Here is a 25,216-nt window from a genome sequence, read left to right on the forward strand (position 1 = left end):
TGTAAGAACATTGAAGCAAAACAGAATTCATGGCCTCCAAAGGATTCTTGAAGAACATTTTCAGCTCATTTGAAGGTGATAGTTAATTTGAGCTGTGGTACCCATAGTGGTTTGTGCAATCCAGAGTGTTGCTGCTGTGAATAGTGGATCTGTTGTCCCACAGACCAGCCTCAGTTTTTGATGCTTCTTCCACAAGCTAGTTCTTCCAGAGAGTGGCTAGGAGTAATGAGAGTTAATATGAGGGGTTATTAGATTCCAGAGATAAATTTTCCTTACTGGATAAACGTAACTTGTAATATTACAGAGATATGTTGGCCTATTTGGACAACAGGGTGATGATTTCCAAGTGGAGGAAGTGGTTTGGTTAGCCAGAAATCATCTCTTCTTTCTTAATCATGGAAAAATCTTGTCTTCAAACCAAAGTTTGTTGTTTGATTGTCTTGGTGTGGGCGTACAGTGCATTCATTTGTCTCAGCTTCTGCTCATGTTGAGTTGAGCTATCGAAAGGTCCTATGGTAATGTGTGGCACATAGGCGTTTACCACTAAACACCTGTTTGAGATCCCTCCTCAAGTTGCCATATGAAAGGAGCCTTGTGGTACCGTTTCAGCCTGTCATCATAAACTGCCTCCCGGCAATATGTTTTGTCCCTAAGAGATCTACCTCTCAAAGTTCTTGAAACACAGGACCGTGATTCTTGCTAAAGGTGATCATCCAGACTGGTGTGTTTTTAACACTGGAAGATAATGTGAGCTCATTTATAGCACGTCTTGGTGTGGTGTCTTCATGCATTGTGGATGAGTTCATCAGCAGTAAGAACAACCCGTGCGGTTGTGCCCTGGAGCGTAGGGCAGCTCGGGTGGCATCGGAGCCATCGAAAATCACCATTCCCAATCCAAAGTGCATCTGTCTGGCTTAAAAAACACAGCTTCTGCTCCTCTTCTACTCTGCTGTTTTGTTCTGTATTCATGATTTTGAGATTTTTGTCTATCAACAGTAGTTGTAAATGTTTCTTTTTAATAATAAAAGCTGTGGGTTTTGAGATAATCACAGGACTACTGGAGCTAGGCTCTGTGGTCAGAAATACCAAAGATTTGTTATGCTGCTGCTGTTACTGGGTAAATTAAAACTTAAACTTGAGGACAGAGGTTGATTGTTACCGTTGCATTTTATGTGATTCCTAAGTATGACATAAACTTGAGACAAGGCACTCCTGAGACCTGGGACAGTTGAGTTAACTTTTTCCTTCCTCTTTTTCTTGGCACCTGCAAGGGTATTACATGTGTTCTTCCAGCTTTTACAATTAATAGCACATCAAGAAAATAAAATTCCCTCCTGTCTACCTTGTAGTTAGGTAAAGGGGTCAGAAACACTCTTTTCTTGTCTGTTTTTGGGTTGGATGGTTTCCACAGTGCCGGCAGGGTGCAGAGGAGGGGGTTGCTCTCGCAGCGGGCTGTTCAGGGAGGAGCGAGGGTGGAGATGGCTGGCTGCCACCTGTGTGGGACTGCCCTTTGTTCGTCCCAGTCAGGTTTACACAGCTCTGTGCCCCGCTGCCTGCACCCTCCTCCGCCCTGCTGTCTGACCTTTGTGTGTTGAGATAGATCCCAGTAGCAGGCTCAGGTTGGAAGAAGGGTTGATCTTCCCGGGCTTTGATGTGTTAATTCCCCAGAGGAGCTGCTTGCTCCGCCTGAGGAGCGCTGCTGCTTGGCGACTCTGCTTCCCACATCTCCCACTCTGCTGCCACGTTCGCCTCTGTCCTTGGTTAGACAAGGAAACCTGCCATCGCTTAGCCTCTCCATCTCGGTTCAGAGGAGCCCTGACGGCGCTGCTCAGCACAGTGGGTGCCTGCGGTGCTGGGGCTGCGGCTCTCGGTCTCGGCTGCCTGCCACAGTCACTCGTGTCCTTGAATGCATGAAGATAGTCATGACCAGCATGGAGTATAGCTGGGACATTCACGGACACTGCGTCTGGCTAAATAAGGTAAGGCTATCTGTGTTTGTTCTAGCTCTTGCATTTCTCCAAGTGACAAGCCATAGCTGGGCAGCGCGGGTAGGGAATAAGCAGTTCATCTTTCTCTTGTATCAGATACCAACTGAGCTACTGTTGAAGAAACTGAATATTTTGAAACGATTGCATCTTCCCTATTCATCAGCTGTGTTATTTATATTTAGAAAATGTTTCAGGTAAAGTCCTCAGAGTGATTGTCTGTCTTAAGCTGGTTTTCTTGCAGAATTCACTTTTATGTAGTGAAGCCTTTAAAATATAATGTGAAGGTTTTGCTTGGTTTTTGTTTTTTTTGTTTCGTTTTTTTTTTCCTGCTCATTCTGTAGGGAGGAACTGATCTGTAAACTTTAGGAAAAGCTGAGTAGCAGGTCTGCCTGCCTGCTGCCGGAGCATGTGGAGCAGGCTGCAGATACTCAGAGCAATGGGCAGGGAAGTGTGAAATGCAGGAGATGCTGGTTTGGGAGGGCAGTGGTCAGCTTGCATGAAAACTGATTGAACATAGGCACGGATTGTGTTCAGACAGATATGACCAGTATGAATTTGGAGGGAGGGTGAAGTTGTCATGGGGAAATGGTAGTGAATACTTTGCTTGGAAAACCTGGAGGCTCTGCCTGTGGCACACCAAGTGATATTGATGTAGCTGAGGCTGGAGGAGCCCCCCTGCAAGGGACTTCCTAAAACTGAGTGAACAGGCAGAACCGCAGTAGCCCTGCTTAGCTAAGCATGGGCAGTGTGTATGATAATGATTTGAACAACATAAGCATGTGGATGGGCTCTAATTTAACTCCAGATGGTCAGGAAAGAGATGTCAGGGACAGCTCACTTGCCCAACTGTTGTCTGGGCTGTGGTGGTCAAAACAGCCAGTGCAATCTGCTGTACAAGAAAATAATGCTGTGGAGTGGCAGCTCCTTCTATACAAATCAAATTACATCCTCAGCAAGAACAGTGTGATTTGTTCTGCTTATTTTATCTCAAAAGCATAAGAGAAAATAAGAGTATCAGCTGCAGTAGGCTAGAAATTAGTTTTATTTTTGAAAGGAGAATTCAGCAATTGAGAGGAAGCAGATTTATTTTTTTTTTTTAATTAGGAGGTTTAAAACAGCAGCTATTAGAAACTTTCCTGTGGTTTGGAATGCTAACTCACTCCCAGGGAAAATGGATTAAAGACTGAGGGCAGTCAAGCTGTGAAAGTTTGGTGATGCATCTACTTACTACAGGAGTAATTCCCTCCAGAGCAGTATGGATATTTACACTTACATGATTGCAGACAAAGCTTACACACGTGTTTAATAGATTAGCCACGGACTGATCTTGCAGAGTTTTTAAGGGCACTGGGTCTGATCTTATAAGGCATTTTAAGTAAATGCTTAGCCTCAAACTTCTGCAAAGCCTCAGGGGCATCATGATGACTGCTCTTTTGTTTTTAGGGTTAAGATCAGTATTGGTAAATCTGCATTCTCTTTCCGTACAGTGTTTTGCAATTAATCCCTAAATTGAAAACATATGCTAATTCTAACCGCTTAATTGAACATGGATTTTAAGTTGCTGATGAAGAGCAGCCTTCTTTGGAAAATGGCAAAGCTTGAGTGAACAGCAGCTAGTAAAATATGTTGATCCTGTATTGACTTTGATGATACAGATTTGATCCAGAACTACCAAGCGCCCCAAATACTCCTGCAGTTGTTGAATCAACTTTATTTATTTATTTATCAACTATTTATTTATTGAATCAACTTTATTTATTTATTTATCAACTATTTATTTATCAACTATTTACTTTTATTTTTGTTGTTGTTGTTAAAGCAGAGCCATTGCTCTGCAGAGTGAGTAGTTGTCAGGCTCAGTCCTAGGGGAGGCTACAAGTCCCCAGGTGGAGAGAAACTCCTTCTGAAGGACACGTCAAGTGTAACTCACCCAGGTTTTGCACACACCAGGTCTCCTGGCATCTTTCAGACCTCCCTGCAGCCCATTCGTCTTCGTTGGGGCTCCCTCCACCCCATCTCCTGATGCGCTGCTTTCCCATATCCAGTGTTTGGGCATCTTCCCTCTCCATTTCTCTTCAGTCCTGCCCACTGCCATCATTACCTTGTTGTTCTTTTCATGTGTTTCATCTCCTCTCTTCTTTCCTCATCTCTCTGAGAAGAGAGATGCCAGGTATCAACTTCTTACCTTTGAAGGCGGCACAGAGGACAGATGCAGGAAGGCATCGTGTGGCCATTGCCTGCAGGTCCTTAATCTCTGCACCACCGTAGGAGGTACTGGAGCTGCTGCTCTGTGAAATAGCTGCTGTGACCTCTCTATGTTGTCCTTTCTGCAACTCTCATCTTTTTCCCACTGTAACCAAAGCCAGTGAATTTCTTGGCTTTTCACACCTAAAATTAAGAGTTAGTCCCAGGTATTATGCAGAATTTACAACATTTCAGGCAAAAAGCAAACTCTGTTGAGTTGGACACAAAGTTTTCTATTTTCGGTGTACAGGTCTGTTTTTATTTAGATTTTACAAAATATTTCTGACGACAGCCAACGAAGACATCTTTGTACTTGGTTTTATGGGAGAACAGCCTTTACTCCAGTCCTGTTTGGGGTTCCCGTCACTTCCTCCCTCTTTGTCATGGCAATGTGCAGCTGTGGCCTGAACTCTCACTCTCTAAACACTTCTATTTTAAAAGAAAGTACAATCTGCTGAGCAAAACAAGGTATTTTTTTGAGGAATGGAAACAGAGTTTAACAACAAAGATGTCTTGGCGAGACGCTGTGCACAATGACTAACATTCTGCTTTAACACCTCATCAGTTTTCACAGCATTGTAAAGACATTTTCGTTGTAGTGTGAAACCAATACTTACCTTGACATATTTTCTTCACGCAGTCTTTGGTTTTAGTTAATTTTTGTCAGTTTATGCTGACTGGAGGCATCAAGAGGTTCAGTGGTTAGGGTGCTGATGTGGTGGTTGAGGGGTAGGGAATCAACTCCATGCTTTGACAAGGACTTTCATGCGAGTCCTGGCAGAGTGGAGGGACATCTTTGCACCTTGGCTGCCTGCTTGTCATGGGAGGGGGTGAATATCGTTTTGCTATGTTAGAGACAGACACTGGATTGGTAAATGTGTGGTATAATACAAAATACAGACATTGTGTTCATGGAGGCTGAGTAAGTATCTGAGATGTTCTGGAGGTCTTTAAATGAGAAGGGAGCTGTAGAATAGTGAAAGTATGCAAAAAAACCCCTCATTTTTGTATTTCACATACAAAAAAAATTAAAGCATTATCTGCTAGTTGAGCAGTTAACAAGTTTATTTTGGAAGCTCTTTGACTTATTTCACCTAAATTAAAACTGTTTCAAAAACTGAAGATCTCACTGATCTTGAATAGAAATCCTATGGCACAAGCTAAATTCTGGTAGAGGTTGGGGGAAAACAGAGCAAACTCAGAAGTTTAGAGTACTTCTGCCGTGGTACTTAGTTTCTCAATGGTCAGAAGGCCTAGTAATTTGTTGCTAAGTAGTTCAGATTTGAGGTATCATCATGGTGTGAGGTGTTGGTACAAATCACTAGAGAGCATTCTTTCTTAGTCTGCTGTAGCTCTAGTGATTTCATGGGAGATGTTATGGTCACCTTAGAAAGGTTACACGTGTATGCTTGGGAGACACATTTGCAACTACACACTGATCTATGAGCTGCCAGGACACAGCCTGATTCCTTGAGAAGAGCACTAAGGTGAGGTCAAATACTTTGTACCCCCTCCTGTTTGCTTTGCCATCTAATCTTTAAATGGTGCTGGTGGGCATTTTATTCCTCTGGTTTCAAACAAGGCAGTTTCTCCCGTCACCCAAAGTCAGGCATGTAACTTAGAAAAGGAGTTTTAGCTGGCAGGTTTCCTGAGGCATGCTCTGCAATCGAGGGAGACAGGCTGTTTGAAAGGGAGATTTGAAGCAGGAGCCTAAGGCTTGCAGCTCCTACGTGGGGTGGCCTCTCATGGCAGGGTTGCGCTGCAGACTCACCAGGGCATGAGGATCAGTCTCCCGCTGTCTCTTCATCACATATTCAGAGGGAAATCAAGGCTGCTCGGAGTTGGTGGGAGCCTCTGTACTGAGTGCACTGGATTTCAGAGCAGCTTCTCCGGCTCCTCTAAGTGATTTATGCAATGATGGGAATGAGAATTTCTTTTCTCAGCTGAGATCTGATTGTAGCGTCCATCACAAAGTGCTTTGAGACAGCTTTGAATATGGATAGAGAAAATCCTTCTCGCTGCTCACATTGAAGTTATTATGAAGAAAGTAAGTTGCTGATTCCTCTGAACTCTCTGATAGCATTAACATGTATTCTTGTTTCTCTTTAGCCTCAGGCAGCTTTATAAAGAGATGTGTTTAGAGTACAGACATTCACCCATACCCAGTAAAATGTGCCTGATGTAAAAGGCTGTCTCTTACTGTGTATTTTAGAATAAATTGTTTGACTTGCAAGAAGTATAATGCACATTTTGTAGATTGTACATTGATTTTTTTTTTTTTCACTTACTCAATGTCTTGGGGTATTTATCTCTTTGCAAGTATGGCTTACGATAGTAGATTGTTGAGCACAGATTTTCTTAACAAAATGCTGAATGCACAGTAAGTGAATTTTGCAGAATTGGGTCACCAAATGATTCTTCCTTTCTTATCTTTAAGCCTCTGAACAATTCTTGTCTTGAATGGTGGTCGCGTATCCTTTGTTGTCAGTTTATTTGATTTGAACCCTTTGGGGGATGAAGAATACTTCAAATCTGTTCTTGAACTGTGCAAACTAAAATTGCTCCTTAAGTGTGTTGATAACGTTTAATGCTGCTTATGGTACGATAGCTGACAACACAATATTTGTTGTCTTTTTCAGACTAATGGACATATATCTGGGAATGGAGATGTGTATCAAGAAAGGCTGGCTCGTCTGGAAAATGATAAGGAATCTCTTGTTCTGCAAGTGAGTATTCAGTGAAATTATTTTTTTCTGCTCTTGCATTCACAAGACTTTTTGATAGTATGTGATGAAATCTTTGAGGATTTATTTGCAGTTGTGCCATCTCGGATGGTGTTCCAAAGGCTTGCTGATACCTGAGAGTTAACACAGATTAAGGATAGGTATGAATTTGGATTGCAGAAGGAATCTAAAGGGCTTGCTTTCTGTGTCTGTGATCTCTTTTTGAATCTTGTTAAGTGAGCAGAGCGACCACCTTCTTACATTCATATGTATCCTTAAGATACACACGACTACATTTTGCTTGACCTTTCACGTGCTATCCGCATCAGGTGACAGATACCCTGTCCTCGTGAAAGGTTATGAAAGTTGTGGGACTGGGCAGCGGGTGGGACGAGACAAGCAGCTCCTTGGAGGTCCTGCTCACCTGCTGCTGAGCTGGACTGGGTCAGCCCTGAGTGCTCTTGCCAGCTGGCTTACTCTTGCCATCAGTGCTGGGACTACCTGGCACCCCTTTGTCTGCGCAGGCATCCTGTGGTTCCCTGACACAGACGTGGCTTAAGGGCTGTGACCATGCTGAACATGCCCTTGTTCCCAGCCATACTGCAGATTTCCTTGAAAGAGCCTATTTAAAACAAAAGCAGAACAAAGTTTCCAATTCTGGGTTCATCAATGAACTGAAATGTTGGATGTTTGTATTGTGGATCTTCTGGTTGTTAATTCAGAAAAGGCAAAATGGGAATCAGTCCGCAGTCTCAAAGGAGTTGTTGTGGTCTCACCGAGGTCCATGTGTTTTAACCTCCTTTGCTTTTATTGTTCTGAAAAGGAGAAGATGTACGCTGTGGTACACTGTGTGCAATCAGTTGGAAAGCACTATAAATTGTATACAGTGATATTTAGTTATTTGGTTGTTAAAGTAGGAGCTAGTGGGTTTTAATTAATGTATGTCACAGCAAAGGCATAATTGCTGGCTGTAAAATGCAGCACCCACCCCTTCCAAAAACTTCCAGGACAGGTCAGGAGGGAAGCTGCAGGATTGTGTATTGTCCATCAGAACTTTGGCTGAAATTCCAGTAAGCGTGTGGGGAGAGCCTTTGCCATGCGTTGTGTCTCTCTTGTCGCCTTTGCCATGCGTTGTGTCCACTGCAGAGTTCTGCTTCTGCTTCTCCTCCCGCTGTGGTCCCATTTCATCTGTGGCACAGCCCACACTGTTACATACAGTTCTTCAGGTGACACATAAGGCCTGGGTGTAAGGTACTAAATATGCCTCTTGTTTTCTCCGCTGTGCAGGTAAGTGTACTTACGGATCAGGTGGAAGCCCAAGGAGAAAAGATTCGGGATCTGGAGTTCTGTCTAGAGGAACACAGGGAGAAGCTGAACGCCACAGAAGAGATGTTGCAGCAGGTATTTCACAGGCACATGTCTGTCTCGCTGTCTTCGTTCTGTCTTAACGAACTGCATTTTGCTTCCGTGAGAGCAGTGCACTTCAAGGTGTTGCACCCCTTGATGTCTCTTAACTAAGTGATAATTTTCTACCATATTTGCTTTAAAGTCTTTGTACTTGGTGATGCCAGTGTTGCTTTACACTGTAGGAATCCAGTTCTGCTCTTCTTCTTTGAGCCTTTCCCCACTGAGCTTCAAAGAGACTTGGATTAAAGCCTCTGGCAGGACGAGTGGGTTCCCCTCAAAGCTCCTTGCTGCCCAGAGCAACTGTGATGACAGACAAGATTTTTTTCTTGTTGTGGCAGCCAATGCCGGATAGTGCCTCCGTGATCTCTGATACATCCTAGGTGCCTGGAGTCTGTCAGATGGGTGATAGCTGTGTGTCAGGGCTTCACAGTGTGCAGGGAAGAGTGTGATGCTTTTCCCCTTGAAATAGACCTTTAGCTGTAGAAATAAATTACTGATTTCTTCATCCTGGGTGAATAATTCTGTTCTCTTTATCTTGAATCAGGAGCTTTTAAGCAGAACATCCCTTGAAACTCAGAAGCTAGATCTTATGGCAGAGGTTTCCACTCTGAAGTTAAAGCTTACATCTGTAGAGAAGGATAGATTGGACTATGAAGACAGATTCAGAGACACAGAGGTGAGTAAAACCCAACTGAATAAATTGTGAGAGCTGTGTGTGCCTTCACATTACCTGAAAATTTCCTGGGATTTCTCTTTTTTTCCAACCAAGAAGGGAATTAATCTTTAAGGTTAAAACATGCATCTCTTAAAATAATCACATTAAAAAGTGTTCTCTTTGCTAAACTCTGGTTTTACACAGGAAGATTTCCAAAAACAGTTTTTGATTCTTGCCATCTGATCTCAGAAGGGATGACATTTAGCATGTATTTAAATAAAATCATGAACGTACTGTACTCTCCTGTCCCAACTTGAAACTGTCATCATCTTAGTTAGACATGTCTGAGGTACCTGCTTAAGCCCTTTTCAAGAACTAAAAGCATGCATATGCAAAGACACGGCACACTAAAAGACTTAACTTTGGTTTCAGTAACAGAGAGAATGAGGTAACTCAGTGTGAGGGTGTTTTGAAGCCTCACTTCAAACCCCAGCCCCACAGAAGCCCACGACCAAGAGGCCAGCAGTTACTCATCTCAGCCTGGCTTCAGCCCAGCACTGTACAGTGCCAGCCAGAGCTGCGGCCCAGAGCCACCATCCCTGGCAGCGCTCCTCCAGGGCATTTGCCCTCTGTGCGCCACAGATCGGTGTAGCTGAACCTTGCTTGTGTTTGAAGCCAGAAGACCTCAAAGCAGGTGGGCAAACCCATTTTTTTCCAGGAAACTCCAAGAATTAGGCCGAGTTTTGCTGCCAGGGTGACATACCCTAAATCAGAAATACTTTGGAGTCTGCCTAGGAAGCAGAACAACGTTTCCAATTCTGGCTTCATCAATGAGCTGAAATGTTGGATGTTTGTGTTATGGATGTTCTGGTTGTCATTCATTTCTAGAAGGGAAGAAGCCATAATGTTGTCACAGGAGACAAAATTAGCGCTTTCCACTTCAGTCAGTGGCTTATCAACTCCCTTCCAGTTTCTTACATATTTTCCAGTGAAGTGTCGTTCCTCACTTGTATTGCAAGTGTAAGAGCAAAAGTTAGACTTGCTTTTGAATTACTTTCCTTGGGCCTGTCTGAAGTAATACGCGGACCCAAAGAAGACCACAGGTTGAAAACTAGTGACTCACATCATGTTCAGCTTTGAAAAGTGGTGAGCATTTATGGCATGATGGCAGTGTCTGTTCCTGCAGTGTAGCACATCTGAGTGCTGCCAAGCTGTGGATCTGATTCATGTTGCTTCCCATTACTTTTTCCTCTAGTTTGTTATGTGAAGGATCACAGCATTGCCTTAAAAGCGGTTGATTTTGCTGTCCAGGCAAGTACTGCGCACGGCAATGCTGGAGCAATTGTCAGGTGGAAAGTAGGAGGGAATCACTGAAGGTCTTTTGCATCTGTAGGAGGTGTGTTAAGAGCTGGCTGCTTTCTCAAGCTCTTGTGAGGTCTCTCTGCCCACATGGTGCTTGACTCTTTCATGAATTACAGCATGCAACAGATAAGTCTCTTCACCTGTGTACTGACACATATCATGAGCAGCCCAAACAATAGATAAATGAACATCAGCAGTAAATGGCTTTGAGGAGACAAGGTTCGGTCCAAATGACTGTAGTGAATTAGTGCTTTCAGAAATGGATTCTACTGCATTTCCATTTGTAAACACCCTGTGGTTTCTTTTGCTTTCCAAAACAGGTAACAAAAGTGATTTGGGCTTTGAGTGATTTGGTTCCTCTCTTTCTATTCGTACTTTTATTGAATATGATGCTTCACTGAGCTTTCCTGTACTCCCTTTTCTTTCATTTCCCTCCTGAACTGTGGTCTCTGTGTAACTTAATAGCACAATTCAGACAGCAGACCGAAAAGGTGGATGTGGAGCTACCTCTCTTCCCAGAAGAGTGTGAGGACCACTCTAGGCTTGGTACAGGAGGCCTAGCTGCATGGCAGCTATGACGACCTTTCTCTTTGAAATACCTTGAAATATGATTAATCCCTTTGATAAAAATAACCTAAATTATGTTTAAAAGGCAGTTACTATAATTAGGAACTATATATATTTATTTCCTGATTATTTATGCTAAAACTAATGAACTATTGCTAAAATGTTCCTCCCTCCCTTTGAAAATCAGAATGATGTAGTGTAGTGTGATAGAAATCATGATGTTGTTCCTTCTTTGTTTCAACACTTCATAGCTGTAAAAAGGCTTAAGTGTAGACACTGAAAGGGATAATATGTCTTAATTTCCATTTTGTTCAGTGGAAAAATGGCTGGCTAATTAGTTGTAAGGGTCTCACATAAAATCTCTGACAGGTATTTTGGAGGCAAGACTTATTCAGAAGTACACAATATTTTATTCAGTGTTGATCTAATTATATTCCTGTTTAAAGTAATAGATGATCAATTATTTCAGCAGAGCTGAGTATTTAAATGAATATTTAAAACACTCTACCATAAAACACATTAATGGTATTTACATACAGTGGTCAAAATGGAAAAAATTTCATACCCAAACTGAGAAAGAAAAACTATGAATATTGCTTCTGTTTTTCTTTAGGGAAAAGAAAGTGAAAATAAAAAAAAAAAAATTGACACCTTAAAACAACTTTTGTAGTGCTACCGTCTCCTACAGAATTACCATTCAGATTAAATGCTTCATATTACTCAGTTTTGAATTTGTCTGTCATTACAACTTCCCATTCTGGCTTGGTAGGTTTCTCATAGTCACCGTTCTTTCCCTAAACAGATGCTTCATTAGATGTATAAGCTTTTTTTCCTTTGTGCTTTAGGACTTTCCTGTCTAGATGTTCACAAATACACAGCTTTTTCAAAGCTAATTTTATACTTAATAGAGATTTGGAATTGTTCTTGTCTTTAAATTATTCCAGTCTTTCCGCTTTCTCAGCAGACACCAGTATTATTTTCCTTAGGGAGCATGGGTGGGCTGACTTTATGTAAGAAAATATTGTACGAGGGAGTTTATTTAGGGAGGAGTCCATAACCAGACATGGTCTTTGAAGCAGCAGCCAGAGGTTAAACTGGCTCACTCATGGGGAATTCTTCAAAATTTAAACACCACTGGTCTCCTTTGTGCAGATGAATTTCTGAGTGGAGCAAAACTACAAATGTAGTTTGTTTCCAGTGCCAGTAAGGAGCCTCTGACCTCTGAAGCGTAAAGTTATCATTGCTTTTTTGTGCCTCCCTGACCCTGCCATGAAGAGCACAAGTAACACAAGCAAGGAAGGAAAAGCCTTTGGGAAGTACGAGTCTGTATGTCCCACCTTGTCAGCTCCATTCAGCTCCGTGCAAGGAACAACTGTTGGATGTTTGCATGGAGGGACTTGACCCTGGATCAGAAGAGGACCCTTTAATGGCTCATTCCTGTTTTTCAGGTTTTTAAGACAGGAGCATGCGTTATGCTTAGAGCAGGTATTTTAAGCCATTTATGGGTGCCTGAAGAGGAGGTATAAAATGCAAGTAGAGCAGGTGCCATACACTGGCCACCATGTGAGTGACTGTTTTACTGCTGGTTCATCCAAGTGAGCCAGGTAATTCAGTGGGTTTTTGGTCTGATCTCAGATCCTGACAAACCCATACCGACACCCTGAGTGCCATAGGGACATACACACCTCAAGCATCGCGCTGGTCCCAAAAGCTCTCCAGGTCATAAGCAATTATAATGGTTGGCACCTTCAGGTTTCAAGCAATGCTGTCATCTCCTTGCTGGGGCTGCTGCAGGAGGGAGTGGGGCAAGGCACAGTCCTTTCTGTGAAAGGTTTATAGTCAAAATCAGTTAACAGAGAATAGCAGAAGGAAAAGGTAAATGTTTCAGGGTGGCAAGCAGGAAAATACATTGGGAGGATTAGGATTTTTTAGGGAACGTCAGTGCCTTTGGCAATTCTCTATCTCCAGTAGCTTGCCCAAAGTTAAATAGTAATTCAGTAGCAGGGGAGACAGCCCTGTTTGGACCTTTCTTTTTCATCTGGTTATTTTTACAAGGCTTGACCATCTCTTTTGTACTCATGAGGATCTATATATGGAACCTGGTCAATCTTTGATGTACTCCTCTGCCTCAAAAAGATGAGAATGAATGTAAGTTACTGTGTTGTAGATAACTTAAGACGTGAGTTGACGTTGCACTTGCAAGAGAGTAATTGAAAATATTTTTAGGGCAAAGCATGCTGTATTAGGACAAAGCTGTATTTAGGGCAAAGCATGCTGTATAGGACTTGTATTTAGTTCTGTTTAACCCTTGAGCAAATTGTACACTATTTTTGGTGACCATTTACCAGTGGAAAAGGATTTGATTACGCCCATAGCAGATTAAGCAGAACAGTTTAGTTTCTGCTCCAAGATCTTACACTCTTGGATTCTGATTGCAAGATTGCTCTGTTTTCCATGACACTGAGTGCATCCTGACATTTCTGGTAATCAGTATGGGTTGTGCTAACATTTTTCATAAAAGGAGCAGAGTTTTGGTTTGTTATTCCTTTTGCTCAGAGGAACCTTTTGAATGTAGGTAAGTGGTTTCCCTCTCCTCCCCCAGTATTTTAGAAGTCACATAGTTCCAAGTGATAAATATGTAAACAACAGCCTCAGCAGTTACTGCTACACAGCGTATTTTGACATTGGATCATGATGACTGTAGGAGAGAGAACCCCCAAACAAATCAGTTGTCATAGTGTAAAAGTGACCATCAGACCTGGGAACTGGAAGGCAGGTATTACCAGGGACCCATGAATACCCTCTAAATGTCAACTCCTGGCTTGTTAATTTATAAATTATGATTCTCTGCTAATTTTACACTTAGATGTGAAAAGTTATGCTTACAGTTCTTAGCTTGATGTACAGTGTTGCTTGACATGGATAGGATTTGCCTTGCAATACAGGAAGACAAGCCAACCTAAGTAGCATATTATCATCTTGGTAGTTTAAAAGCCTGCAGTTCAAGTTCTCATATGTTTTCTAGAGTGCACAATGAGCTTATCTCCTCTTTTGAGGAGTTTCCCCGGTGGTATGGCGTTACAATAGTTGCTGAGAAAATGAGCTTTATTTATTTATTTATTTATTTATTTATTTCCTTTTTCTCACACTAACATAACACTGATCCGGTGTCTGTACATAAACTAAAGGTCAGTGAGATAGACATGAGGTGGAAGCTTGCTAGAAATCTTTGAGTTGCGCAAAAGCTGCAGCTTTCTGGTAGTGTGTTTCCCTGCTGAGCAGGAAGATCGTTTTCCCGATAAGCTGTGGTTCATTATCTCTTATACGGAGGGACACTCTGTCCTGGCTGTCTCCCAGGCTTCCCAGTCCTACAACTGGCCACTTAAGATCCTCTTTCCCCATCTAGAGGACGGGGAGGTTTGGAGAAAGAGTGCCTTGCCAACTTGGTTGGGCAGTCAAACTCAGGGTTTGTTTGACCATTGCAGAAAAGGAGCTGTAGAGCTGGTGGATCTCCAGACCTGGTAGGTCTCTCCAGAAGGATGCCCAGGAGGTTGAGCCATTCTCCTGTGAGTTGTTGGTGGGTCCGAGTTTCTTCCAAACCAGGCTGAATTTGCAAAGTTCAGGTGTAGTGGCACCATTGATGCTTTGTGCTTGTAGAAACCAGTGATGGCTCTTCCATTCAGCCCTCATTTAGAGGAGCTCATTTGAATGGCAAAAGCGTGGATTTGCACTGTAGTCACTTCATATTTTGTAAAGGCAGGTGACAGCTGGTGAGCCTGGGGTAGGAGGGACTGGAAAGGAGAGGATGTGACTGCTGCATAAGGAAGGACAACTGCAAGTTTTCCATTACCCACTTGGAGTGCTGGACAATCCAAGCAGTTGAGCAGCCAGAGGGGCAGGAGGTCTTTCTTGGCCCTTGGCAGAGGGAACACGACTTCAATTTATATCTCCCTTTGTCCTCTGCCCTCTTGCATTCAGTGCGGTAATGCAGAAACTGAGAAATACAGTCCCTGCATATCTAGGAAGCTCTGAGTTGTTTGATCTAGCTGTGAATTTGGGCAGTGTGTTTTTGTGTACAGAGTGTCTTTTAATGCTGCTGTGTTTTTACAGTCCTACCAATGGTAACTATTATTCTGTTTTGTTTACTGAATTTCTTTGTTGTTTCTGGTCTTGTTTTTCCCCTCACCCAGGATTTGATCCAAGAAATAAATGAATTGCGATTAAGAGTGGGAGAAATGGACAATGAAAGACTCCAGTATGAGAAAAAACTGAAAACGACCAAAGTAAGTGAGGCTGAGGGGAAGAAGCAGAGGGGGGTGTAAGTCAGGCTTTGAAAGTTCGCTCTCTTTTCCCTGATCCTTGCCTGCACCCTGCAAAATCCTGAGGACACTCAGGCCCAGGGGTTTTATGGTACTCACTTAGCAACAGGGGTTATCTCCAAATTTCATGGTATGGTTTTCAGATCTGGGCATTGTTTTTTTTTTTATGAAGGATAACTTACCATGCAGCTGGCTGTTAACAGTAAATTCATTACCTATTTAGACCCTTGTTTCACATATGTGTCAAGAAACACCAGCTGCAATACATAAGGCGTGTGCCATAGGTGAGACCAAAGCCAAGCATTTATATTCTCCTAAATGTGCTAAAAATCAGCCACTTATGAAGAGAAAGCATTCACCTAAGTAATTCTAGCAGCCTGTTTCTGTAAGTGTCTAACTTCTCTTTGCCATTTAGCCTTGTCTGTTTTCTATCTTTAGTTTTTCTCTCACTCCTCTGTCTCTGTTACCAGTCTTTAATGGCCAAACTTTCTAGTATGAAAATCAAAGTGGGTCAGATGCAGTATGAAAAGCAGCGGATGGAGCAAAAAAGCCAGATGCTAAAGGTGTAGTAGTTCCTGGGTAACATTGGGCCTGTTTTAAATCCTTCGTGTTCCACCGTTTTATGGTCTGTCTTGCATCGCGCTGTCGTGCTCTGTTCTTCATTAATTGCAATGTGTTGATATGCAGTGCACCCTTTCCCACTAGATGTGGAAAGCTCTTTATGTAGATATTCCTTGTAAACAGCTTTTATATTGGACAGGAGAGGGTTTTAGTGTTGTGAACTTTGTGTAGGTTACACATAATGGAATTAAAGTTGGGTTAAATTCACTCCACTTCCAAGGGAAGATTGCCTCTGCTGTAGCTTACGTCCATGATTCAAATGGAACTTTTTCTCACCTTTTTGGAGAAAGCTTATGGATGAGAACTAGCTAGAGAATAGTGATTCTTTTATACTGGCCCCTCTCCTATGTGTAAATTTACATACCATGTTTCTAATTCAGGGGAAGAAATGCACATCAGCAACCACACACAACTCCAGTTGCCCATGAGCTTCTCCAGTGACCAAGAGATGATCTTGTTTTGGAAAAACATGGGTCCTACACTGGTAGAAATCCCATCAAAATCAGTACCAAGTTGGAGCAAATATATTTGCAATTGATCTTTTGAGGGAAGCTCAGGAGTATACCTAAGCCACAGTATTCTAGTTTGATTTATTCCTTTAAGGATTTAAAACTTCATTTAGAAGCTGTAAGTGCCAAAATTATGAGTCTTGCCTTGTTTTGTTTTGTTTACAAACTGAACAAATTAAATTTTCAGTGTTGGGTACATTTGCACTGAGGGTCCTGTCTTGATGATGCTGTTGCACAAGATATCCTCGGACATCAAAGAAACATGTTACTAAACTGGGTAGGATTTGACTCAAATTTTTAAAAGTTAAATGCATGGATCCGTGCCAGTCATTTGCTAGTGCAGATGGTTAGATCTAAGTTAAAATTTGACAGCATTTATCTAATACACCCCAACTCCCCCAAACACCATCTGTCTTATTCCCATGAATCTCAACTCTAAGCTTCCTTTCCTAATGCTTCATCAGCAAACTCAAACTGTGGCAGAGGTACCACATTTTCGTCTGAACTGCTTTCCAGTATGTGTTTATGTGCTTGATGGTGTCGTGATTGATTTTTTCTTTCATAGAAGCAGTGGTTATTTCTGAAACTGTCCTCAGCCTGGTGTAAGCACTGTTCCATAACTGTCCAGCTTTGAACATGCAAAATGCCCTGTAAATACCAAAATAAGTGTTCATTAATTTTAGTATTCAGCCTCATCACCTGCACTTTTTCTGGCTCTACAAGGTTAAATACATAAGAGAACTGCCTTTTTTGCTTTACTCTTTCTTTTTTAAATTTAGATGTAAAATCTCTTTTCAATTATACATGAGACTGACACTTTTGGACCACAGGCCCCCTGGTGTTGCCCCCTTAGAGACTCAGTGGTCTGTTGTGATGTTCGGAGGCAGTTGGTCATTTCCACCAGCTGAGGACGTGTCCACTGTGCTTCATAGGAGGGAATTTTGGAAACAAATCAAGTGCATGCAGAAGCCGTCACTGAGTGATACTCTGTCTGTTACAGGATGAGCTAGCAGCTTTGAAAGACAAACTGGAGCAGAAGGAAGCTGAGGTTAAAAGGCTGCAAGAAAAATTGGTTTGCAAGCTGAAAGGAGAAGGAATTGAAATACTGGACAGAGGTAAGAAGAAGGGAGGCTCTCTCACTGTGTCCTCCTCAGTCACCTCATCTGAGGTCATGTTTCCATGAATGGCTGTACAGGAAATAACAGATAAAACCCTCAGTTTTCATATTCTTTCTGTCTTTGTGTTTACTTCTTTTAACATATTTAGTGGGTATTCATGATGCAACTGCTCAACCTACCATCGTAGTGGGTTCTTAATCAACTTTAAACTACCCTAAGTCATCCCTAGTTAGCCCTTTACATGGCTTGCATGGTGCCCCAAAAGATGTCGTTTATATTGGCAAGTAAATCCCTAAACTAATTTCATCAAGTTCCCCCAAAAGATTATATTGAGAAGGGAACTTTCTGTGTGGGTATCTGTGCTGGGCTTTGCTTCTACATCCCTTACTATTAAGGAAGGGGAAAAGCCATACTGCAAACCATAGTATGATGTGTACCAGCAAATCTTTAGTGTGGACTCAGTTGTGAGTAGGTGAAATTGAGGACTGTTTCTGTATTTGTGCTCTGGATAGGTCTAAATCCTATTTAAGCTTGAATTAGCACAGAAATTTTACATGTCAGGTAATTCTTTTATTTGCTTGCAAAGAAGAAACAAAATCAGTATTTACTTGGGGGAAACTTAGATTGGGGAACTTATTTAAAAATAGAAAATTTTCTTTAAAGCCTCACAAAAGTTTTCCATAGATTTTTTTTGACATGCTGCAATTTCATTTCTGAATGTATCTCACTGATAGCTATGGCTGATTTTAAGGCTGTGCTTTTGAGCCACAAGAGGATAATTGATCTCCTCTGAGCTGAGAAGGAAAATGCTGTGTGTACATCATCACATTTTATTTAATAAAATGATCTGTTTCGAAAACCATTATGTAATAGCACTGAAAGTGACCACATTGAACTGTGATTCCCTTTTTTTAGAACATTTAAGTGTGAACAAGGTCTGGTTTTGTTGCATTTATGGCTTACTTATATGGGGCTTTTCTTCCTGAGGGCTGCTGTGTACATTGAACTCCTATTACTCTCTGGGTCTCAGCCGTAGTTTAGTTTTCAGTATAGCTCAGCAGATCTTCAACCATGATCAACCATGTTTTTTTCTCCCTTGGAGCAAGTACGGGAGTAAAACTATTTGCAGATAACACAAGTTATCTCCCCCGTTAGCTAAATTGTGCTTTCTGGACAAATACGCATACATTCTCACTTAGCTGGCTTTTGCCAGTAAAGTGTTAGCTTAAGAGGAATCTATTGGGATAAGCCTTTTCCGAGGCCTTACAAGGGAAGACATACAGTTGAAAAATATATCCTTGAGCGAGGTAGTTGTGTATGAGAGCAGTGAGACTATTGTGTGTTGTTAGGAGTGTTAGCACTGGGGAAGCGCGGGTTGAAACTGTGAACTGCTTGCTTCTGCAAAATATGAGGAACGCCTTGAGGATCAATATTGTATTAAAAGTTACTTGATGTCATAACCTTCATGCTAATTTCAAATCCAATGGATTTTCCTGCACAGATGAAAATTGTAAAAAGAAGCTCAAAGATAAAAGTAAGGTTTCTGGTGTCTTTCCACAAACATTTGCATTTCAGAAGTGCTTTCCAGAACATCTTTCTGCATGTGTTTGCAAAACTGCTTTAACAAACATTGTTAGTTTGCATCATCTATAACCCTTAGTCACACTTACGGTAAAATTTGAGGATAAGGGTGGATACATCACACTTGAAATACAAAGTTTTCTGAAGAAAAGCTGATAGGCAAAGAGCGATATGGTCTCATGGAGACTCACAAAAGAGTTGCCTCTCAATGAAATGCAGTCGCAATCCAGTAAACCAGGTTTTCTGTTAGCATAGCTGAGTGAAAATCACTGGAACTGGATCACTTGCAGTTTTAGCCCAATGGGTTTTAATGTCTTTCATCTAGAAAGCCAGCCAGCCAGCTTGTTTTCTTGCATTTCATTAAGGAGGAAAATGTTCTTCCTGCTCTATTTATTTTCCAAGGAATTTTAGGAAGTTAAAACCAGGTAAAAGTCTCTCTTGCCTGTGAATTTGGCCACCTGCCTATGTTTGTAATGAAATTGAAAGTTTACTTTGTTTATGCAAAGTAGATTTTTAGCAGAAATGAATATTATTTCCATTCTTTTTGAATTTCCAGAACACGTCCAAAATCTAACCTTGGTAAAACATACATGTTTCCGTGTATTTATACTTCTTTGTAAATAAGGATTATAGATGAAGCACAGAACACTCATGTCTGTATTAGAGACCTTTTCCAAGACTGAACTACAATATATATTCTGGCATGACTGCTCATCACAGCAAATACTTGTATCATTCCATTGTGCTGTCCTCGTTTTTGCATCCACACTGAATTAAGACTAAGCATCACTGCACAATGCTCTCTTCATCATATCCATTCATCCTATTGCTTTGTACAGTGGGTTTCTGAGATGCCGTTTGGGGTGTTTGACTGCTGTAATAAGGATGTGTTTTATTGCGCTCCAAATGTAGTATTTTATATTTTGGACTTTTTGTTTTGCAATTATTTGATTATTTGAAAGAGGGAGTTAGTGAAAGTCAAGCAGTAGTTTTACCCTTGGCTTTTCCGTTTTCCTAAGGCTAGGGGGGTGGGTAAGGAAATTTCCATCAGTTCCTTGATAAAAATGTCAGAAGAAAGCTTTTGAAGAAAAAAGGTTTTCTTCTAAGTATTTCCATCTAAAGTAGAATTTAAGTGGTATGTGTTTTGTCTTTTAATTTGTAAATTTACTTTCAGATATTACTGAGTTACTTCTAGGTTTTCTGTTTTTCTTATTTCCTTACACTGTCTTATTTAAATTGACTTAGAGAACTGTATTGTGTTTTTAGATATAGAGGTACAGAAAATGAAGAAGGCGGTAGAATCTCTAATGGCAGCAAATGAAGAGAAGGTAGCAAAGTCATTATTTTTTCAGTAATCATTCATCAGATTGAGTTAAATCTCTAAGAAAATCTTCACATATGAACTTGTCACAATTCAATTAAAAAATCGAATTTGTAAGAATCAATGATTCATTGTAGTCAGAAGCACTGCAGTGGCTTTAAGGGACTGTAACTGATCATTTATGAGCTCTGTTGCCTGTACACAGAGTCCTTACACTGTTGTGTCATTCAAGTCACAGTGTGACTGCAATTTGCACTGTGTTCTGAAAATGTAAAAGAGCTCCTTCATACAAGGGCTTTCTGCAAAGTATGAATTATTTTCATGTATGGTTTTGTGCATTCACATGCATGTACATTTTGTAGGATGTTTTCTTGTGATCACCAAAGCCCTAAATCCCTTGATTACTGCTTTCTTTGTACATGGCAAATTTATACCTTTGACTTAACGAGGGAGCTGAATCTCACTTTCAAGGCTGGGACAATTCTGGTGATTAACCAGATGATAGTTTTTACTAAATACAAGTTTTGATATTTTAAAGCCTCTCAGAGTTCTGGATCCTGTTCCCTCCACACTTCCCATTTCTTTTAGTCTCACAACCAATTAAACTGAAGAGTATCTAGTATTTGTATTTCTTATTTTTGATTTGCTGAAGAAGGAAGCACTGTCAAACTTTTCCTTTCTTTTAGGATCGGAAGATAGAAGAGCTTCGACAGTCTCTGAATAGGTACAAGAAAGTTCAAGACATGGTCATATTGGCTCAAGGTAAAAAAGGTATTGTACAATAAAAGAAAATACTAAACTCTATTCTCTTTTAAACCCTAGGTGCACTGTGGTAGTGTTATATTGACTCTTAGACTTACTATCTTTGGAGGTATCTCTTAAGTAGAGTAAAAGCCAGTTCTTCAACTGATGTGAATTGGTAAATTGCCTTTTTTTGTCCAGGCAGCTGCACGTTTGGGTCCTGTCTCATTTACCATCTGGTAGTAGTAACGTATTGTCACGTTGCTTATTTCCCCCTTGTAAAATTAATTTGAATATGTTAAGCTCTCAGGCTCTTTCCATAGCCTCCTGAAATGCCTTTCAGGGCTGGCTGCTACATTAACCGCTAACAATTGCTGTTCCCCTCTCTTGCATGTATTCCTGGGGAGGAGCTGGTAGCTGAGAAGAGCAGTGCCTGAGCGTGCACGTCTCCTGCAAGCCAAACCAGCACTGCCCCAGCAGCTCTGCACACTGTAATAGCAATACCCAAGAGCTGCAAAAGTGTCTGTAGCGAAGTGGATGTGCTACCAGGACCATGTTGTGATGACACACCATGGTTTTGTCATGTAATGAAGCCTTTGCAGACCACCATGTGCAGAAGCTGTGGAATAGTTCTCCTTCCTTACCACAGTGTGGGGCCAGGCTGGCTTTTCCTACCAGTCTTTTTTCACATATCCCTCCAAAAAAAAGCCTTCTCCGCCACCAGATAGTGAGCTTAACTGTGTGGCTGAAATGGGAGCTGGAATATATATACCTTATCATGTAACGGTCCATTCCGTATGTTCTAAGACTGGTGGAGGTTTCCAGATCCAGGAGCTTCTGATCCCCGAAGGTGATAAATGTTGAGATGGTCATTAGATTGATGTGATTGCATTGAATACGCTCGCTCTCTCTCCTTTCTCCCTTAAAAGAAAATCAAAAGAAACACATGTAGAAGATTACACTGAAATGGTTCTGTGTTTTCAGATGAAAACACTTAGGTGTTAGAAAATGGGCATCTCCCTTTACAGCAATAATCCTGGCCTGGTAGATTTTTTTTTTTCCCTGCATCATTGTGTTCTTTCAGCACTCAAGTTGCATTTTGTAGCTCACTGTCCTCTGAAAGACCTATCTCCAACAAATTCTAGACATTAGCATTCTGATAATGTATGCACGTGTAATAGATGCACAACTTAAAAGTCAGTGCACCACAGTGTTGTATTACTGCTTTATGGAAACCTCCTTTGTCATTAAATCCTCTGAACACCAGAGAAGACTAACCCAGCCTTCCACAGACCTTGAATTGACCCAAGCTCATTGCCTGAGCTTCTTCAGGACAGACAAGGACTTGTGCCTTTTGTTGGCCGTGCAAATGTTGGAGATGGATGACCTTCCTAGGAGAGGGATGTAAGAGCCCCAGGGATCCTTTTGTCAGTAGCCAGAAATGAGTGAAGAGGCAAAAATACATATTCTCGTGGTGGTGGGTTCACATTTGGGCTCTTGGGTCTGCTGTCTTGGGCCAGGGCAAGAAAAGTAGAGGGCAGAGCTGCCAAGACTGGGGCTAAGGCCCAGGGAAAAGAGAGGTTCCTGGTGCCCCTTTTTGCTTCTGCCTGGCTTTTGAGAGGCCATCCCTGTGGGGAGGCGGTGACTGCAGCAAGGAGATCCTGACGTCTGCTGCTGAGGGTGCTGGCTGATTTGCAGGGCCATGTGAAAGCCTTCGGCCACGGTCTCCAGCTGCCTGTTCTGCTCCCCCACAAGCACTGCAGCCCCGGAGGTGGGCGCAGTGGTGCGTGCAGGAAGCAGCTTCTCTTAGTCCAGTGTCATGGACATAAGCTTGGATGAGAGCTGGCATGCTCCAGAGCATGCTGGGCTGAAAACTGTCTGCGGGCTTCAGATCTTGGTGTGTTAGGGCTTTTCCTTCTTCAAAACCAGTGAAGGCCACTAAGGACACAGCTGCATGTCTTCGATCTGCAAAGCTGGGAAAGCACGTTATCAACGAGGGAAGAGGAAAGGTGATAATGAGGGTAAAACATGATAGGGAGTGTTGGAGGAGTAGCATTTTTTGAATGAGTAAAACTACTCAAACTAGGTAAGAACTGCTCTGTCATGCAGTGCTATGCCTTCAAAGACAAGAGGGTGTTAAAACAGACCTCGAGTCTCTGGGAACTGTGCTTTATGATCAGTTCATGGAGCATGGACACAGATTTCAAGCAGTTGAAAAATGTGCAAGAGATTTTTGCTGTGAACAGACTTTGGCTTGTATTTGCATCAGATCTTTGACAATGAGTGCTAGGTTTCTGCTCACTTTCTAGAAAGTATTGGTTGCCTGTAACTTTTTCTTGTCAGTGTCAGTACTCTGGTATTGACGACAAGCCGTGGAAATCCCAGCCTTTTGGTAGTACTGAGGCAGTTCAGGAGCAGCAAGTTGCTCGTTGGGAGCAGAGGATGCCAGATGCTGGTGCAGGCTATGGCATTAATTAAATGAGACGCACTCAATTTGTGTCAGTCTGCAAACATAATGTAGTCACTTAAAAGCTGCTGTTAGACTCTTGTGCAGTGGGCTGCATTTTTCCTATGGATATCTTGAAGATACCATAGAGACATCTTAAGTATCAGGCAGATTTGACCTCCTGGTCTTTCTGTAGTGAATAAGGGAAAAGAAGTATTTAGTATGAAATTCCAGAACACAGGACACGAAATAACTACTCCAGTTTATTCGGCTTGTTGAAACTGATCCCACTAAATGCCCTGAGGGCATTTGCTGGGCTTTTTACTGTTAAATGTATGTCCTCCCTCTGCTCCAACACTGCTGTGTTGTGGTTGAATTGGGAAGTGACATTTGGCAGTGACTCTCCTTCTCCTATTGTAGTCTCTCCTGAAAAAAAAAAATTAAAATCCTAGCTTCTTCTCTTTTTGGCCCGTAAATGAACACACCGGCTGCACCTTGCATGGGACCTTTACTTTACCAGAAGTAAAGCCAACATGTTTTCATCTTCTCTCCCTTCAGGCAAGGAAAGTGACAGTGAAGACTTCTTGAATTCAGGGTCTGTTTCCACAGTTTTATTGGACACTCCAAGTCTGACTGACCCAGAGAAGAGCCCATCCCCAACCCCAGTAACGTCATCTCCAATCCACGATGAGTTTAACATGAATATTCATGAAGAGGTATATTTTTCTCTTCCTCACTTAACGCCACCACTCCTTGAAAACATTGCTTGTGCCGGATTCCTACTGCAGATGCCAAAACTCAGGTTTCTGAAAATACTTTTTCTGGGTTGCACAGTTTTTAGTAGTATCCCATATCCATTTGGAGAATGTGATTTTCTTGTGAAAGCTGCTGAAAAGTGTAATTTTAGTTCAGTTAAAGTTATTTTTCTTAATCATTAAATGGCATCAAATAGCTGTATTTGTCATGAGAATGGGTCTAAACTACTTTTCCTATCAAACATAGAAATCACTTTTCATATTAAACATAGCTAGTTTAGCAGCTGCATTTAATTTGTCAGGAATTTGAAATAAACATGTGGGGACTTTTAATGAATTTATCCTGTCATATTTAAAAGGATGCAATCATCATTACATCCATTCAATTAAATGATAAGTAGGTTGTGGTTCAATCTCTGATTTTTACAATCACATTTTCCAGTAATAAAACTATAGATCTGATCTCTTACAGCTCTGTGTCAGACCAGGGACTTGACTTACTTAACTAAACAGCATGAACACACTATGAAGAAAACTAAATTAAATTAAACTAAATATTTAGCAGCTTTTTGGTTATTCTCTGAGTGGCTGAGGACAGGAGTCCTGAAAAGTGAGCTACCTTATATGGGGTCTGTGGTAGAGATAGATTTAGCAGGCAGCTTTGGGAGACTTTGAAATTTTTATCTATGCTGTAGCTTATCTGTGCAGTGATTCATGTTTTATCTTCAGTGCTATCTTTCAAGTAATAAATCAGCACTGTATTACAATAGAAAGAAAGAAGAAAGTAACTTTTAAAAATTTTATTTCAAATCCTTCTTTTCATAGTTTATCTGTTGCTCTTTTTTCATTTATGACTGCT

General features: G+C 41.5%; 1 protein-coding gene across 12 annotated transcripts in view; it reads left to right on the forward strand.

The window, feature by feature from the left end:
* The window catches only part of PPFIBP1 (PPFIB scaffold protein 1), a 118,054-nt gene that overhangs the window by 69,962 nt on the left and 22,876 nt on the right, over nt 1-25,216 (forward strand). For 3 of the 12 annotated variants that reach the window (XM_086757131.1, XM_086757159.1, XM_086757140.1), the window contains exons 5-14: nt 6,872-6,958; nt 8,243-8,356; nt 8,907-9,038; nt 15,137-15,229; nt 15,736-15,828; nt 17,396-17,510; nt 19,015-19,047; nt 20,361-20,422; nt 21,102-21,186; nt 24,161-24,318. In XM_086757131.1, coding sequence (XP_086613257.1) covers nt 6,872-6,958; nt 8,243-8,356; nt 8,907-9,038; nt 15,137-15,229; nt 15,736-15,828; nt 17,396-17,510; nt 19,015-19,047; nt 20,361-20,422; nt 21,102-21,186; nt 24,161-24,318 — 972 coding nt within the window. Of the gene's footprint in view, nt 1-1,854; nt 1,980-6,871; nt 6,959-8,242; nt 8,357-8,906; nt 9,039-15,136; nt 15,230-15,735; nt 15,829-17,395; nt 17,511-19,014; nt 19,048-20,360; nt 20,423-21,101; nt 21,187-24,160; nt 24,319-25,216 lie in introns of those variants that run through there. The other 9 variants (XM_086757177.1, XM_086757218.1, XM_086757201.1 and 6 more) reach the window with 7 other exon arrangements.

The sequence above is a fragment of the Chlamydotis macqueenii genome, chromosome 1 (genome assembly GCF_036417535.1).
Source record: "Chlamydotis macqueenii isolate bChlMac1 chromosome 1, bChlMac1.mat, whole genome shotgun sequence".
NCBI classification, from domain to species: domain Eukaryota; kingdom Metazoa; phylum Chordata; class Aves; order Otidiformes; family Otididae; genus Chlamydotis; species Chlamydotis macqueenii.